Source organism: Beta vulgaris, chromosome 5 (assembly GCF_026745355.1).
Source record: "Beta vulgaris subsp. vulgaris cultivar EL10 chromosome 5, EL10.2, whole genome shotgun sequence".
Lineage (NCBI taxonomy): Eukaryota > Viridiplantae > Streptophyta > Magnoliopsida > Caryophyllales > Amaranthaceae > Beta > Beta vulgaris.
Genome location: NC_079206.1, coordinates 52,465,664 through 52,483,284, shown reverse-complemented (window position 1 = coordinate 52,483,284; position 17,621 = coordinate 52,465,664). Strand labels below are relative to the sequence as shown.

Sequence of the window (17,621 nt, the reverse complement as noted above, 5' to 3'; positions counted from 1 at the left end):
GTGAAGTTTTTATTTTGCCTCACCTATGGGGACTTATAAACCTTAACTAAATAATTCACAACACTATGCATTGTTCCTCGTATTCCCAATATAGTAAAAGAATTAATATTATGCTAATCCAAGTTTTTAGGCTTTGCATATTTAATGATTGTCCCACATTATAAAATAAGACAAATCAAACAAGAATTATAATGAACTTAAAGGGTAATAAGATTATATAGGGAAAACAAGGTTGGTGTTTACTTTTTGTGGGACAATACTTTTTTTTACATAAAACCTATCTAAAATATTTTACGAACATGTTTGCGAACTTTCGAGCCGAACTCTACTAGGCTCAGGCTCGGCTCGCTAAGGTCACGAGCCGATCTTGAGCTCGAGTCGAGCCCTCTCGAGCCGAGCTTTGACCAAGCTGAGCTCGAACAGATTGCGAGTCACCCTGGCTCATTAACACCCCTAGTCAAAGCAAGAGGGAGAATCGCCATTTAAGACAGAGATTGTGTATGTAAAGGGAATCTTTGTAAATTTTCGAAGTACTGATGATGTTATAGGTTTATTTATTTATTTTATTTTATTGATAAGGAGAACAAACTTAGGCTAACCCCCTAATCTAGGGGCCAGCCTAAAACATCCTTTCAGATGATGAGGGGAAAATCCAAACAGTACGGGGGGAACCAGTACAGTAAGGAAGGGTGGTCATGCGCCTTCCTAGCCATGAAGTCAGCAGCCTTGTTAGCTTCACGAAAGCAGTGACGGAACTGACAGTCCTGAAACCACCTTGTAGTCACACCTGCATCTTTCACAATGTTAGAAATTTCCCACGGAATACGCCAACAATTCTTCATAGAATTAATGACAGCTAAGTTGTCTCCTTCAATAATAATATTAAAAATATCAAGAGAAATAGCTCCTTTAACTCCTTCTCTAAGAGCCCAAGCTTCAGCTTGCAAAATAGAAATATAGGGCCCCAAAGACTTGGCACCAGCTAGGGGAACCTCCCCAGAATTATTGCGAATAACAAAACCTAAGGAAGTATTCCCATTTCTAATTTTAGAGCCATCAAAATTAAGCTTGCAGTAATTAGGAGGAGGGGGGGACCAAATAAGATTTTGGCCCGATCTATCTAACTTGGTCAACCATTTCCATCATCCACATCAGTCTTCAACCATTGCTCATAAAAGTTCTTAATTATAAAACTAACACGACGAGGAAAAAACCCCTTATCATTGAAGATAACTTTGTTTCTAGTGAACCAAATGAACCACCAAATAAAAGCAGACTTAGTTATGTGATCATCAGAAAGAATAGAATGACAAACCTCAATCCAGTAACGGAAAGGAAAAGAACTACAAAAATTAATATTACCAGGGCGGGAAGGCCAAGAAGCACTATCGTGAAGGCAGGGTAACACTTGTAAAGTAAAAGGAAACTCAAAACAGAGGAATTATTTGACCTTGACCAGTAAATGGGATGGTAGGAAAAATGTCAATTTAAATATATCCCACTCATGAGAATGGAGAATGAAGTGAGAGAGAGGTAGATCCAGGTCCACTTGATGAGGGGATTTGTGGAGTAGGTAAAAAAGATTAGAGTTAGTTAGCCAATTATCAAACCAAAAGTAGATGTTATTACCATCCATAATTTTCCAATGAAAGCATTTTCTAGGAATTTCGCGTTGAATGAGAATTTGTTTCCATATTTGGGAGTCTTGAATTTTTTGCTTTATACTCAAAGAAAGTATTGTTGCTTAGATATTTTTTACGGATAAGTTGAACCCATATGTTTTTGTGATATGTGAGGATTTTCCATCATAACTTAGTAATGAAGGCTCTATTTAACGGAATAGTTTTACAAAGGATGTTTATATGAAATATATACATGAATCGTTTCTGGATTATAACAGGAGCCTCCTTTTTCGGGATCCTCTCGCATATAACTCGACCCCTACCACCTATAGATAGTTATAAACAAGTTTCCTTTGATGTGGATACCTGAATGCCAAGTATCACTCGTATAATCTATCTTCGGGAGCATATGAAGATTCTTTTGCCATATGAGGCGTTAATTTACCTACCAAAATATCACTTGCTTCTATCCAATATCCCTACTGGCAATTCCAGTTTTGTCTAAATTGCAAAGTAAATGGCTTCTAAATGCAGTATCTCGCCGATGCCACCATAGGATTTTGGCTTGCAGATCATATCCCATGCAACAAGACGAATGACGTCTTTGTCTTTCTGTTGGCGCTAGAAAAAGGAATGGTGCATGTTGTCAATAGTTTTTACAATAGCATTTGGTAGAACAGAGGAAGAGCAAATAGAAGCTGGAAGTGCTTCACGATTGGTTTGAGTCCTTGAAAATAAATGTACCCTTGTCAGTCAAAAATGATGTTTTTCATCTTATTTTCAATTAAAAAAAGAAAAGAAAACAAAGAAAGTATAAAATTAGATTTCACCATGAAGGCTCAAATATTTTAATGTTCCTTTTGTTCACAACTTAGTATTGACAAATAAAACATACAAATATGTTATTAATTATTTCCTCCGTTCATTATCTATTGCAACAATGAAGTTGGGCACAGTTATTAAGGAAATAAAAAATATCAAGTAACAGCAAGTGTAATATTGTGAATTAATTAGTTGGTGGATAATAAATGATATTTTTAGTAATGTAAAGCAAGAGTAATATTATCAACTAAAGTTACTTTTTAACCAAAAATAGTATTGTTGTAATAGATATAAAACTATCATAAATAGTCATCGTTACAATAGATAAAAAAAATAGATTAATGTCTTTGCTAGCTAGTAGCTAACATTCCTTCACATTTAACTCACATAACTTGTTAACCAATCTAAGCAAGGTCTTGGAAGAACTCCCATTTTCACTCAAGGCTTCTAAAGCATTATTCTGCATTTTCTTGATCCTTTTCCTACCATCTTGATCTTGAGTCACTGAGTTGACTAGAATTTGAGCCAACTCACATGGATCAGCAACTATATTAGATCCCTCATAAACTCGAACTCCAATCTTCAAATGGTCCACTAGCAAAGTGGCATTCGAGAATTGATCAGCCCCCATTGGCCAAACAAGCAACCTTACACCAGCCATAATCCCTTCAAGAGTCGAGTTCCATCCACAATGAGTCAAGAACGTGCCAACAGCACGATGACTTAATATCGTAACTTGCGGAGCCCACCCTTTAATAACCACACCTCTACCCTTTACACGTTCTTCAAATTCAAGTAAGTCCATGTTACCATGATCTCCTTGAACCATCACATCTCTCACAACCCATATAAATTTAACACCACTCCTCTCTAGTCCTTGTGCGATCACCTCCATTTGTTGACTTGTAAGTAAAGCCTGAGTCCCAAACGACACATACACAACCTCGTCGTCTTGACACGTGTCAAGCCAAGAGGATATCTTACTAACCTCGATCGAACTAACCCCACCTCGATCTTCGTGTCCACGTGGAGAAGCCAAGGGTCCCACAGTCCAAATACGATCATCATGACTACTCAAACTATTCATCAAATGATCTTTATAAACACCTTCCAAGTCATCAAATGAGTTAACCACAAGCCCCCAACTTGCCATGTTGTCCAAATACCCTTCCTTAATCAACTCCGAGTCAGCATCCCCTTCCACGTAGGACCTATAAACCGGGGACAACTGCCACCAAGGGTATTTCGGACAATTCGGTACATCCTTAAACAAAACGTCACCGTTTCCATCTTGATCCGGTTTTTTAGGCATATCTCTCCAAAGAGAGTAAACCACGGACAAACCCATAGCCCCAGAAGGTGAGAAAACGACGCGTTTAATACCCAACTTAACTGCAAGTCTGTGGGTCCAACCCAAGAACATATCAGAAATAATAGCCACAGGAGGAGAAGATTGAGATCCGAACCAGCGACGTATGGGATCTTCGAGTTTGGCGAGAGCAGGGATCATATGCCGGAAACTCGCCGGAGGAAGATCCTTAGTGTTCTCTTTTCCGGCAGGAATTCCATCGGTTGCCGGAAAAGGGAAAACTACAGGGGAAATAACGTCGGAGAAAAGTGATAAAAGAGGAGAGAGAATAGAGAGATTCTTAGGAGTTGTAACGACAGAAATGGTGAATCGGCCGGTGGAAGCGAGGTGGTGGGTGAGATCTAAGATGGGGATTAAATGGCCTTGTGCTGGATATGGTATTATTAAGATGTGGGTGGGTTGGAGTTCGACCGCCATTGTTGTTGTTATGAGGTAGGTCACTAGGTCTAGCCGTCTAGGTTGGTGTGTGGAAATGAGAGAGGAAGATGAAGAAAAGTTTCAAGTGTGTAGTTGTTGGAAAGTGAATTATTTGTAGTGTTATGTTATGTTATGTAGTTGTAGTCATATGGGTGGAATTTGATGATGATTGGTTTCTTGTCTTTCTTTAGTTAAAGTTGCACCAATCATGTGATATCATGATGTTTCATATTATTAACTATATATAGATTTTCTTTGACCACTAAGATATGCTTGACAGTTTGGCTCTTCACGTTTGTGAACTTTTATCATCATCAATTATCACTTTATCACCAATATATTGGGTAAAAAAAATTGACGGGAGATTCCGTTATATGTTTTTTTAATGTGAATTTTCAGTTATCAATTTTCTGTAATCATTAGTAGTACATGACTCAAATTATTAATCATCAAAATAATGTATTTTTGGAACTTGATGTACTAAAACTTCACATCATGGGTTTGTTTAACAAAATTAGGTGATGTGATAAGTTATACTCCCTCCGTCCTATAATATAAGTTTTGATTTTGTTTTTACACGAGAATTAAGGTAAATTAGAATCTTGTTTATTTAAATAAAAAGATTTATTTTTATTGGAAAATACTTACATTGTTTTTTTCTTTTTAACAAAAAATAAAAACTTAACATTAATTTTGCATAGTTTAATGTGTAGAGGAGTTTAATGGGTTATGAGATTCTATTTTATCATTAATAATGGTGCATTGGAAGCTGAAATTATGAGGACTTTTTGGGAGTTAAATTATTTTGATGAGGGTATTTTGGGTATAATTATTGATTGAAAATAGAAACAAGACTTATATTTTGGGACACTTTAAAAGGAAAGGGGACTTACATTATGGGACGGAGGGAGTATGATTAGAAGTTGAATTATAGTCACACTTATATCACCCCAAAAGAAATTCATAAACTTTTTATTATTAGCATCATATATAAAAAAAAGCTTTCAAAATACTATATGTGGCACTTCATCCAATTTCTACTATTATATAAGCTAAGGGGAGTTATGGTGTCCCATTTTGAAAATACTTATATATCCTTAATCTCACAAAAAATAATAAAGAAATTTTTTTCTTAATTCTTTCCTTATTTGCAAATATGGGTAGTAAAAAAAGTTTTACGTTATCAAAAAGGAATACATAAAAATGTGTAAAAAGGGGAAACTCACAATTGAAATATATAATAAATTGATGACTAAATCAATTTTCAAACAATTATAAAATTAAAGAGTCACAAGATTTTTATCATCTAAACTCTTAGTTGCAATAACAATTTCAAATAACATGTATTAACAAACCATAAAAGAATTAAGAAACTTAATTAGAGGATATTCATTTTTCAAATTTTTTGGGGAGCACAATCAGTTGGGATGATAAATAATTAAAGATATAAACATACATCATCAGATAATATCAATTTATAATTTTTTTTATTAAAACACTTCTCATCATAGTATGCCTAAAAACCTATATTACCGAATGAAATTAAATTGAACTACTACTCATGAAATACGCATATAAAATATATGTATTTTTAAATAAATAAATAACATAACCTAGATAATTGTTTAAAAGGAGAATTTTTGAATATTCTTCCAAAACAAAAAAACATATCCTACCTCGACTTAGGGCCTGTTCTCCCCAGCTTATTTTCAGTTCAGTTCAGTTCAGTTCAATTCAGTCCAGTTCAGTTCAGTTCAGTTCAGTTCAATTCAGTTCAGTTCAGTTCAGCTCTTGACAATACTTTTACTCTCACATATCACTACTCATTTCAGTTTAGTTCAATTCAATTCAGTTTAGTTTAGTTCAGTTCAGTTCAGATCAGTTCAGTTCAGTTCATTTCAGTTCAGTCCAGCTGTTTCATGCCAAAGAGAACATGCCCTTAGTCCTTCCTGGAAAACATTACTATTTATATCAGTAATTGTTGGGCCCTCGATTTTCTGGAATAGGCAGGCTTCCCTAAGTATTTCGAATTTCTAATTAATGTGGCAGTTTGGCAAAGGAGTGGGAAGATTGAGTCAAGCGACGTTACTTGGCGTCATTCTGGGCGGTTGAGATATGTACGGGATTGCGCTGACGGGGCCCTTAAATTGTGGAACAACTCTAAAGCAGCTGGGGAGATATTTTCTTAGTAGTATATATACATAATTTGTAACCTAGTTTTGACTTATGTTTTTTATCTTCACTCCCATCGTCTCTCTCTAAAAAACACCCACCTGTTATTCTTCTCTCTAAATACTTTGAGTTCCATCATCATTGTAATCAGCTACTATTGTAACATCTACTTCAAACGTCATATTAGTTGATTGGTGATCAGGAGCATCACCCGCGGTTTTTCCCTTTTGGGTTTTCCGCATCAACAATTTCTTGCCTCTTTCATTATTTTATTCTTTACGCAATTCATTTTATTTATCATGTCATTTAATATCAGTATGTTGATTTTGTTGTTGGCACCTAAACCTTTTTAGTACTTGGTACAAAATCGGCATAAACAATTTGGCGCCCACCGTGGGGCCCCAGCAAGATCTTCATACGTTTATTGACAATCGCATCTTTTTGTTTTATTTTTCCATACTCTTCCATCTTTTCGTATTTGCTATGGCAGGACAATGGGTTACCACCCAGGAAGTCATTGACGAACTCAATCGCGTCAAAGCGGAGATGGCGACGTTAAAGGAAAGCTACGTCGCGTCGTGCATGGAGATCTAGAGCTTGAAATCCGCCAAGAAGACGTCCAAGGGGCCCAAGCCTCGCAATGTCCGTGGCGTCTCCAGGATGCAAAATCTGGACGGCGAAGGGTTCGAGACCCCAGAAAATCGTGCTGATCTTAGAGATGCTGATGATTCAGAAAAGGAAGATGCCGATGACGGCGAGAATGACGGTGCTGACCCTTCGAAAGAATTCGCCCAAGGCCGTCTTGATGATCCTATCCAGCAGCGTCTCCAGCAATTAGAAGACATGATCCCGTATCCCTGGTGTCCCCAGGCCTATGGAAAAAGCTACTCCTAACAGTTATGCTGATTCTCCTTTTGCAGATCCCATAGCGTTGATCGAGGTGCCCAAGAGGTTCTCCGTCCCGTCCATGAAGCTGTACGACGGCACCACAGATCCCAACGACCATGTCGCTCAGTACAAGCAAAGAATGATTACCATCTCAATCCCGAAGAATATGCGGGAAGCATGCATGTGCAAGGGATTTGGCTCTACGCTGACTGGGCCAGCTTTGCAGTGGTTCATTAATCTTAATAACGGGACTATCTCTTCTTTTGCTCAATTGGTTAATGCTTTTAATATGCAATTTGCTAGTAGTCGCAAAATGGAGAAACAAGCTAGCGACTTACATAGGATTGTGCAAAAATCTGACGAGTCTCTTAAAGAATTTGTAAACAGGTTTAACAGGGAAAAAGTGTCCATCCCGAATTGCGATGCTAGGACGGCCATCGAGGCGTTCAGACGTGGTCTGGATGAGGAATCAGACCTCTACAAGGAGCTGACCAAATATCCATGTCCGACGTTCGAGGATGCTCAAGCCAAAGCATTGGCCCAGATCAGGCTGGAAGAAGACATGCAGTCCAGAAAGGCTTATGCCCATGCTGACAGCCGGAAGGCAACGTCCAACAAGCAAGCGTCTTGGCGTCAAAAGCCTTATGAGCGCCCGCAGCAGGTCCATAGCGTCCGTCATGATGGGCCAGTCAATGACTGGAAAAATGATCCCGGTCTTCCCCCCAAGCTAAGCGAATATGGTTTCAACGTCACTATGGGAGGTATTATTATACTTTACATTCTTTAGGTTCTGCTGTTAAATGGCCTTTCAGGAATGAAAAATCGACGGCCCATCGCGACAAATCCAAATGGTGCGAATTCCATGGAGACCATGGGCATCACACTGACGAATGCGTCGCTCTAAGGCGAGAAGTATCCCACCTGCTGAAGCAAGGATACCTAAAAGACTTGCTGACGGAGAAAGGTAAGCAGACGGTGTCGAAAGATGACGACCGACGTCAACCGCCGTCGTCCCCACCGCACGTCAAGGTAATCAATGTCATTAGTGGTGGTTCAGATATCTGTGGACTAACATATTCTGCAGCTAAGCGGCATGCACGGGACGGTCTGAATCAAGACGCCGTCCCTAAAGAACTCCGTCACCCCCGTGACATCGAGCTGGAGGCCATGCCAATCACCTTCGATGACGCCGATCTCGGCGACGACAGGGACATACACCATGACGGTCTGGTAATATCTCTAACTGTCAGTAATTGCTTGCTAAAACGTGTGTTAGTGGACAATGGCAGTTCAGCAAACATCCTGATGAGAGGCGCTTTAGAGGACATGGGGATCGATGAACGTGACGTCATCCGCAAATCTACCGTCCTTGTCGGATTCAGCGGAGAATCCAAGCACACCATGGGAGAAGTGACCCTGCCCACCTTCGCCAAGGGAGTTAACATGCCAACTAAATTTTATGTCATTGACTGCCCTTCTTCTTATAATGTGATTTTAGGCAGGCCATGGATCCATAGCATGAAGGCTGTCCCTCGTCATTCCATCAATCTCTAAAGTTCCCTACCAAGTGGGGAGTGCAGGAAATCAAAGGGGACAGACGGATCGCGAAGGAATGCTACAAGACGTCCTTGAAGCCAAGAAAATCAGAAGCATAGCAATTACAGACAGGGACGTTGGGGGAACAAGACTTCGACGAGCAGCAAGTAGATGAGGTCATCTTGGACCCCAACAGGCCGGATCAAACGGTCAAAATAGGGGCCGCCTTATCCCCGACGTCCGTCAACAGGTAATCGATTTTCTAAAAACTAACGCTGACTGTTTTGCATGGTCCCATGAGGACGTTACAGGGATAGATCCCGACGTGATCACGCACAAGCTCAATGTTGATCCAAACCACAAACCGATCAAACAGAAGAGACGCAAGTTCGCCCCAGAGCGAAATCAAATTATCAACGACGAAGTACAAAAGCTGATTGACACCGGTAAGGTAAGGGAAGTAAAATATCCTGATTGGTTAGCTAACGTCGTTGTTGTAGGTAAGAAAAACGGGAAGTGGAGGGTCTGCATAGACTTCACTGACCTCAACAAGGCATGTCCCAAAGACTCATTCCCCTGCCGCACATTGATGCTCTGGTAGACGCCACAGCCGGACATGAGTTGCTGTCATTCATGGACGCCTTCTCAGGGTACAATCAAATACTCATGCATCCTGAAGATCAAGAGAAGACGTCGTTCGTCACCGATCGCGGCATTTATTGCTACAAGGTCATGCCGTTCGGGCTGAAGAACGCTGGCGCAACCTATCAACGACTGGTCAACGCCATGTTCAAAGACCAGCTAGGGGACACCATGGAGGTGTACATAGATGACATGTTGGTCAAATCTAAAAATTCCCACGACCATGTGTCACATTTACAACAATCATTCGACGTCATTCGAAGGTATGGCATGAAACTTAATCCCACTAAGTGTTCTTTTGGAGTTCTGCAGGTAAATTTTTAGGGTACATTGTCACGAAACGAGGCATAGAGGCTAGCCCAGATCAAATCAAGGCTATCCTCAACATTCAATCGCCGCGAAACGTAAAGGAAGTGCAGAAATTAACAGGACGTGTCGCTGCGTTGAATCGTTTCATCTCTAAATCCTCCGACAAATGTCGACTGTTCTACGACGTCCTAAAGAAAAACAAAGGATTTAATTGGACGCCAGAACACGAGCAGGCCCTCCAAGACCTCAAGCAATACCTCATGACGCCGCCATTGCTGTCAAAGCCAGTAGCCGACGAGCCATTACAGCTGTATGTCGCCGTCAGCGAATCATCGGTGAGTCCGTCCTAGCCAGAGAAGGACAAGACGGGCAATTGCCAGTGTACTATGTAAGTAAGTCCTTGGTCGACGCCGAAACCAGGTATTCTTCTCTGAAAAACTTGTCTTGGCAATCGTAACGGCGTCTAAAAATTAAAACATTATTTTGAAGCACATTCTATCTATGTCAAAACTAACTATCCCGTCAAGTCTATTCTAAACATCCAGAACTAACGGGCAGAATGAGCAAGTGGGCAATAACGCTGAGCAGCTACGACATCACTTATCAACCTCGGACAGCAATAAAGTCGCAAGCATTAGCGGATTTTGTGGCTGACTTTAGCCCTACACTAGAAGCAATAGCCCAAACAGAGGTAAGTATGCTTGAGGTTAATACGACTAACAGTAAATGGATCTTGCATGTAGATGGATCTTCCAACTTTCGAGGCGCCGGTTTAGGCGTATTGCTAAAGTCGCCACAAGGGGACATCATAGCCCGAGCTGTCAGTTGCGACTTCAAGGCTACCAACAATGAGGCAGAGTACGAGGCATTGTTAGCAGGATTAACACTGGCTAAAGACTTAAAAGCTACCGAAGTTGAAGCATATAGTGATTCATTGCTCATCGTCAGCCAAATAAAAGGGGAATTTGCCGCCAAAGATTCCAAAATGACGGCATATTTGGACGCTGTCCAGTCAAAGGTAAAATTGTTTGACAAATTTGACATCTTTCAGATTCCCAGGGACCAAAACACACAAGCAGATGCATTGGCAAACATTGGGTCAGCCATGAGAAAGTCAGGGTTCAAAAGCATACCTATAGTACATCTGTCACCAGCGGTCCACAAAGCAACCACAGCTGATAAAGCCAACGACGTCGCGACGGACGTTAACGACATTGACGTCAGTAATACTGCTACTGCGTCAACAAGCTGGCAGACCCCGTTTATCCAATATCTTAAGGATGGCACCCTCCCCGAAGACAAGCTGCAAGCCAGAAAGGTACGATTCAGGGCTTCTATGTATGTTTTACTTGACGGTATACTTTTTCGGAAGTCCATTGCAGGACCATACCTAAGATGTCTCGACGGCGACGAATGCCGGCAAGTGTTACAGAGATGACGACGGATGTTGCGGCAATCATTCGGAGGACGGCAGCCTGTCAAAACAGGACCTTACGCATGGGATATTATTGGCCGACTTGCGCCGAGACGCCGTCGAGTACGCTAAGAAGTGCGACGCCTGCCAGCGACATGCCGCCATGTCACACAAACCTGCGGAAAGGCTACACCCTACTATCACCCCTTGGCCCTTCATGAGATGGGGAATGGACATCGTCGGAAAACTCCCTCAAGCACCGGGGCAAAAGGTGTTCATGTTAGCTCTGACGGATTACTTTTCCAAATGGATCGAAGCTGATTCCTTACCCAGGTACGCGACAAAGAGGTTATTACTTTTATATGGCGTAACATCATATGCAGGTTCGGCGTTCCTTCCGAAATCATCTGTGACAACGGTTCTCAATTCATAAGCACGCCCACAAGGAATTTCTTGGCTAAGTGGAACATACAACTTAGCACCGCGACGCCTAGGTATCCTCAGACCAATGGTCAAGCTGAGTCTAGTAACAAGTCAGTCCTCAAAGTCATCAAGAGGCGTCTCAAAGCAGCCAAAGGTAAGTGGGCAGAGGAGCTTCCGTCAATTCTGTGGGCGAACAGAACCACCCCCAGGACGGCGACGGGGCGACCCCTTTTCCCTAGTCTATGGGTGTGAAGCTGTCCTTCCCCCTGAGGTACGTATCCCGACATCGCGTTATGGATTACTGACGCCAGACAGGAACGATGAAGAATTAAGTCATGACATCGTGACAAGTGAAGAATTGAGGGAAGCGGCCCTTGTTCGAATGGCGTCACAACAACAGATAGTGGCTAGAAGCTTTAATAAAAATGTCAAGGCTAAAACATTCAAGCGTCGGAGATTGGGTCTTGAGGGAAGTCTTTCAAAATACTAAGGAAGTCAATGCAGGAAAGTTAGCACCTGCATGGGAAGGCCCATACAAGATCCAGAAAGTAGTAGGCAACGGCGCCTATCGTCTCTGCACCAAGGATGGCAAACTCGTACCAAGAAGCTGGAACGCCGTTCACCTTAAGCGCTACCATTTTTAACTGATATGTTGACACGTACTAGATAGTTAGAGTAGGTAATATTACACTCAACATGTCGTGACTTGTTTCATTTAGTTTCTAGTATGTACTTGTCATTTTCTTACTAACATTTGATGTGAGTTGTGTTGGCAGTATTACAGGCTCATTCATTGCACAAATAAAGAGTATGACATCAGACATCGAGTCGTCGGGGATACGTCTTACAGTTACGATTACGAACGGACAGGGGCAATCCCCACATGGTCAGATAGACGTTCTCCCCGTCCGATTTCTACGACATTTACATCTATGACATCCGCAAAGCCAGTGTGTTTGGTTGGAAGTGGTGATTATCCCTTCATTGCAACCAAAACATCACTTGGTTCACACTACCAAGGTACCTTACAACGTTGTACATCATACATACATGTATCTTGTGTTCATGAATTAACAAAGACGACATTCATTGCAAACAAACACACCATGACGTAACATCAACACAATTCTTGAACACAACATAACATCGTTTCGAAAAACAACAAAGCAAAATTACTAAAGTGTAGCAAAAGAAACATCACAAAATATAAAGTTTCGGTGACATATCACCTTGAACAACTATGCAAAACTAATTAACATTATCGGTGACACGCAGCACCTTGCAGGAACTAGTGAGATCAAGCGGCGCCGTCAGTTTCAGCATTGACGCCGAATCCGCCGTCGCCATGACGTCGGCGTTACTCTCGCCTTAGGGATCAGATCTTCCGGCGTTCCAAAAACTTCCAGGAATTGCTGAATGTCTGCTTCAGGCGTCCACTTCGACGTCTGCCCTTCCAGGAACTGTTTCATCAACCTTGCCTTAGTCTTCCAGGTGTATCGGCTAGCGGCGTCCATACAGTCTTCACGGAGGCTGGCGATTGTGGCGTCCGTCTCCTCCTTCATCGACGCCAGGCTGATCACTGGCTAGCATTCTGGCCTTTCTCCTTAGCCAACTCCTCGGACAGCTCCGCACCTTCTTTTCTGCTGCTCAAGACGCCGAAGACCGGTCCAACTTTTCGCGGAGTGTCTTCCACTCCTTCTCTAGAGTGAGGGCAGCAGAACGTAGGGCCAGAGAATGTTGTGACGCCTATCCAAATGGTTGACGTCAGTAAAGTACATAACGAAACATTTAAATGACATAACATGTGTTAGTTGGCTTACATGTATTTGCAGGGCCAATCCTTCTTCGCCACTGTAAGCAAGGGCAAGTGGCTAGGCGACGTTGAGGTGCAGGAAACGCCAGCTTCTCCGCCGACGGGAAGATTGTCGGGCAGTGATTTCACAAAGTTCTGGGAAGGGAGATAGTAAAAGTTTCTCCTTCTCCAAGAGGCGTCTTCAAGGTTTGGGGTCTCTGTGGAGGTGCCGTCCTAGCAATCTTGGGAGCGCCCATGGATGACGGTCAACGCGAAGCACTTGCGGCCTGTTTTCTCTTCCTGGCCCGTTCTAGCATTTCCGCTTCAGAGAGGCCGACGGTAGGGGTCTTTGATCTAGTAGACATGGTGTTCTCTGGAAGACGTCTGGGATGTCAGTTTAAAAAAAAAAAAAAAAAAAAAAAAAAAAAAAAAAAAAGAAAAAAAAAAATGAGAAAATGACGAGACAAGTATGCAAGATACATTACCTGACGCCATAGAGGGACTGGTGTTGGTTGTGTGTTCTCTGTAGATTGGGGCAAGACGTCTCCTTCTGACGACGTCAGTTCAAACTTGTTGCGGAATGTTCTTTCCTTGGGGGAGTATTTCTTGAGAAGTTGGTTGATTTTGGCTCTGCTAAGAGACGAGTCTTCGACGGACAAGGGTAGGATTTCTGGAATCACAGGGGAAATTAGACGACGTCAACAGCATAAACAAGAGAATATATTCGATGAGGAGAAAATTACCTTCGGAATTCCATCCGTCATGTAAGTATTCAAAGCTCTTTCCCAAAGAATTCTTCTCTACAAAAAAGTATCTTTTCTTCCATCCCCTGTCATTAGCCCCAGAATTTTCTACCAAAGATGGTTTTCCTGGTTTTAAGAAAAAAGTGTACCTAGACACCTCTACTCTTTTAATGTCGTACATGTATAGAAGGTCTTCTAGGGTGAAGTCCACATTCGAGTCTTGGGCCAATTTGTCAATTACATGAACTACACGCCAAACAAGTGGCATAATTTGGCCTGGACTGACTTGCATGACAGTTAAGAGTTGAGTCATGAGAGAGTTAAAGGGAAGGGAGTACCCAATCTTGAAAGGGTATTCATACAAAACTACCCACCCACTGGGGCAGTCGTCGGGTCGTTGTTCTTCATCGGGAATCCTCGTCATACATTTTTCGGGCAAAATACATTTTTCTATTAGGGTAATTACATCATCTTCAGTGAATTCGCTGGCGATACTCTTTCCCCCAATTACCCCAGTCTCTAAAATAACTACTTCGTCTGAACTTTCTGCCATTTTTGAAGTTCTTTTTTATTTTCTAATCTTGGGAAGATTTTTTTTGGGGGCCATTTAAAGAAACAAAATTCGGAGGAATTTAGGAAGAAGGAGTTACCTGGTTCTTGGATCTTCAAGAGGTTGAAGAAATCACCTGAGGAAGTAGCCGTTTGGAGAGAGAGCGAGTTTAATGAAGAGAGAGAAGTGAGTTGGTGAAAAAGGGGGATGTGAAAGGACAAAGTGGATGATGGGACTCCCTTAAATAGAGAAGCGTGTGGAAGTGGAGAAAGTGGGCGGTTTTTCCCAACGTGATGATTGACGGTTTTCTTACAACTGGGTTTCGGACACGCGTCAATCAGGGGCAATTGTTGGGCCCTCGATTTTCTGGAATAGGCGGGCTTCCCTAAGTATTTCGAATTTCTAATTAATGTGGCAGTTTGGCAAAGGAGTGGGAAGACTGAGTCAAGCGACGTTACTTGTGTCATTCTGGGCGGTTGAGATAGTACGGGATTGCGCTGACGGGGCCCTTAAATTGTGGAACAACTCTAAAGCAGCCGGGGAGATATTTTCTTAGTAGTATATATACATAATTTGTAACCTAGTTTTGACTTATGTTTTTTATCTTCACTCCCATCGTCTCTCTCTAAAAAACACCCACCTGTTATTCTTCTCTCTAAATACTTTGAGTTCCATCATCATTGTAATCAGCTACTATTGTAACATCTACTTCAAACGTCATATTAGTGGATTGGTGATCAGGAGCATCACCCGCGGTTTTTTCCCTTTTGGGTTTTCCGTGTCAACAATTTCTTGCCTCTTTCATTATTTTATTCTTTACGCAATTCATTTTATTTATCATGTCATTTAATATCAGTATGTTGATTTTGTTGTTGGCACCTAAACCTTTTTAGTACTTGGTAATCGGCATAAACAGTAATGCAAATAAAAAATCATAAAACTCATCAAATATTCACCATAAATATTACACTCTTTAATTAATTGCAGTGGTCCTAACTCCCAATTCTCATTAATATACTATTGCACGCATTGCAGGCATATATTACTAGTATTAAATAAATAAAACAATGACTTAATGCTTCGCGACCAAGGCTATTAAAATCAAGATTCTAGTTTGAATCGTAAAGTGATCTTAGAATCACATTGTAAAATCGAATCGTAAAATCGTAAGATTCTACAAATATGTATGATCTAGATATTACTCACTTTATAAGTTCGAAATGACCAATAATTGAAAAAATAGTTTTTTAGCCATTATAGAGGCAATATTGACTATATATGTCTATTAATAGCTTTAGTATCTTGAATAAAATTGATTTAGATTTATGGGGTTTTTGCTAGTACGCAAAAATGCATAGAATTATGAATTGAGTCGTATTACTATATTTGAATCGTAAAATCGTAAGATTTTACAATTTGAATCGGGATTTTAACAACTATGTTCCCAACACAACTTAAACTATAAATTTTAATATATATTGCCAAAGACATGATATTAATTTAAAAATATATGTCGAGTAAAATCCAACAATGTTTTACATGTTTTACATAATAACAGTTTTTCTACATGTTAGGTAAAGAAATTATGATGAAACTTAGTATATGAATAATGCATAAATCAAATTGTTGCATTAATTTGAAAATAAAGAAGTGATTAGGAGAGGTGTGTTCTAAAAAATGATAGATAGAGATGGTAGAGTTGGGTGTAAAATTAAAATAGACTAGAAGTCTTAACATAATCAAGAGAAGAATTTTTTTTTGGTCAATATAGACCTACAAAGTAATAACCCTATAAAAATAAAAAACCCTAGTCGTTTTTTTTCCCTTTTCTCTTTCCCTCTTCAAGGTAAATCATTATAGGTGATTAGGTGCTGCCATATATACTCTTGTATATGGTAAGCCCCTTATTCTATCTTATTTTCAGTTTGTAGTTTGTTTTTATAGTCTATTCATAAATTAGTCTTTCTTTATGAGAACTTCTTTCAATCCTTTATGATAACTTTTGTCCCCTGTATGAAGTTATTTTTTTCCCTCTTTATTGGAATCTATTCTCCCTATGTTTATCATGGTGGGTTTGTTCGTTAGGTGCTTTTGTCTATTTGGGTATAGATCCAAGATCCAAAATCTTAACTTGAAAGTTGTTTCATTGATCGGAAGTTGTACAAGGCTGCAATAGATGTCAGTTCTTTATTTACAATCAGTTGAATGAGATCTGATTCTATTTCAAAGCTACATTAGATTGATAAACCCCCTCATAGAAGACTGCATCAGACAATGATGGAAAAAACATGGGTTTTCTTTAGTGCTACTGTGCTAGTCTGCTAGATCTACTTGATAATAGTAGTTTTGCCATATTAAAATTATATTCATTTCAATTTGATATGTATTTGTTAGTTTTTTTTTTATCTTTATTATAGATGTTGTATGACTTTAAATCAATTAATGTTAAAAAAAGAAATCAAGAGGAGAAAATTTAAAATAGAGAAGTAGAAGAGTAAAAAAAAGAAATACGAAAAAACAAGGTATTGCTAAAAGTGGCCAGAAAGGATAAATAATCAAAGCTAGCATCAACATATCTTGCAAAGATTTGAAGTTGACAATTCGACATATCATAACTGATTTGCAAATGTGTCACAGGAGAAATTGATGTCACTGGGGTCACACTAGCCAGATTATGTGAAGTTCCCTTCAATGACAACCAATGGGACAAATGATGAGAAAGCAAGAGATGAAAGGAGAAACGGGAATCGCCGAATCGCAATTCGCAAAGAGTACTCTGAGTATACGTACATGGAGGTGGACCAAATCCGCAAAGAGTACATGGAGGCTCTCCTTCTCTCTAGAAAAAACCCCTTAGCTCCTCAAAAGAAAACCCTAAAAACCCTAACTCCCAAATCAATTTCTTTAGAATTTGAAACACTA

General features: G+C 40.3%; 1 protein-coding gene and 1 pseudogene across 1 annotated transcript; one reads left to right on the top strand and one right to left on the bottom strand.

Moving 5' to 3' along the window:
* Positions 1-2,763: 2,763 nt before the first annotated feature.
* On the bottom strand, positions 2,764-4,281 carry LOC104908365 (UDP-glycosyltransferase 89B2). The gene has a single exon (XM_010697481.4). It carries the CDS (start codon positions 4,228-4,230, stop codon positions 2,806-2,808), a length of 1,425 nt encoding a protein of 474 aa, XP_010695783.2. The 5' UTR covers positions 4,231-4,281; the 3' UTR covers positions 2,764-2,805.
* Positions 4,282-7,062: 2,781 nt separating this feature from the next.
* Positions 7,063-10,127, top strand: LOC104883643 (uncharacterized; annotated as a pseudogene).
* Positions 10,128-17,621: the final 7,494 nt, after the last annotated feature.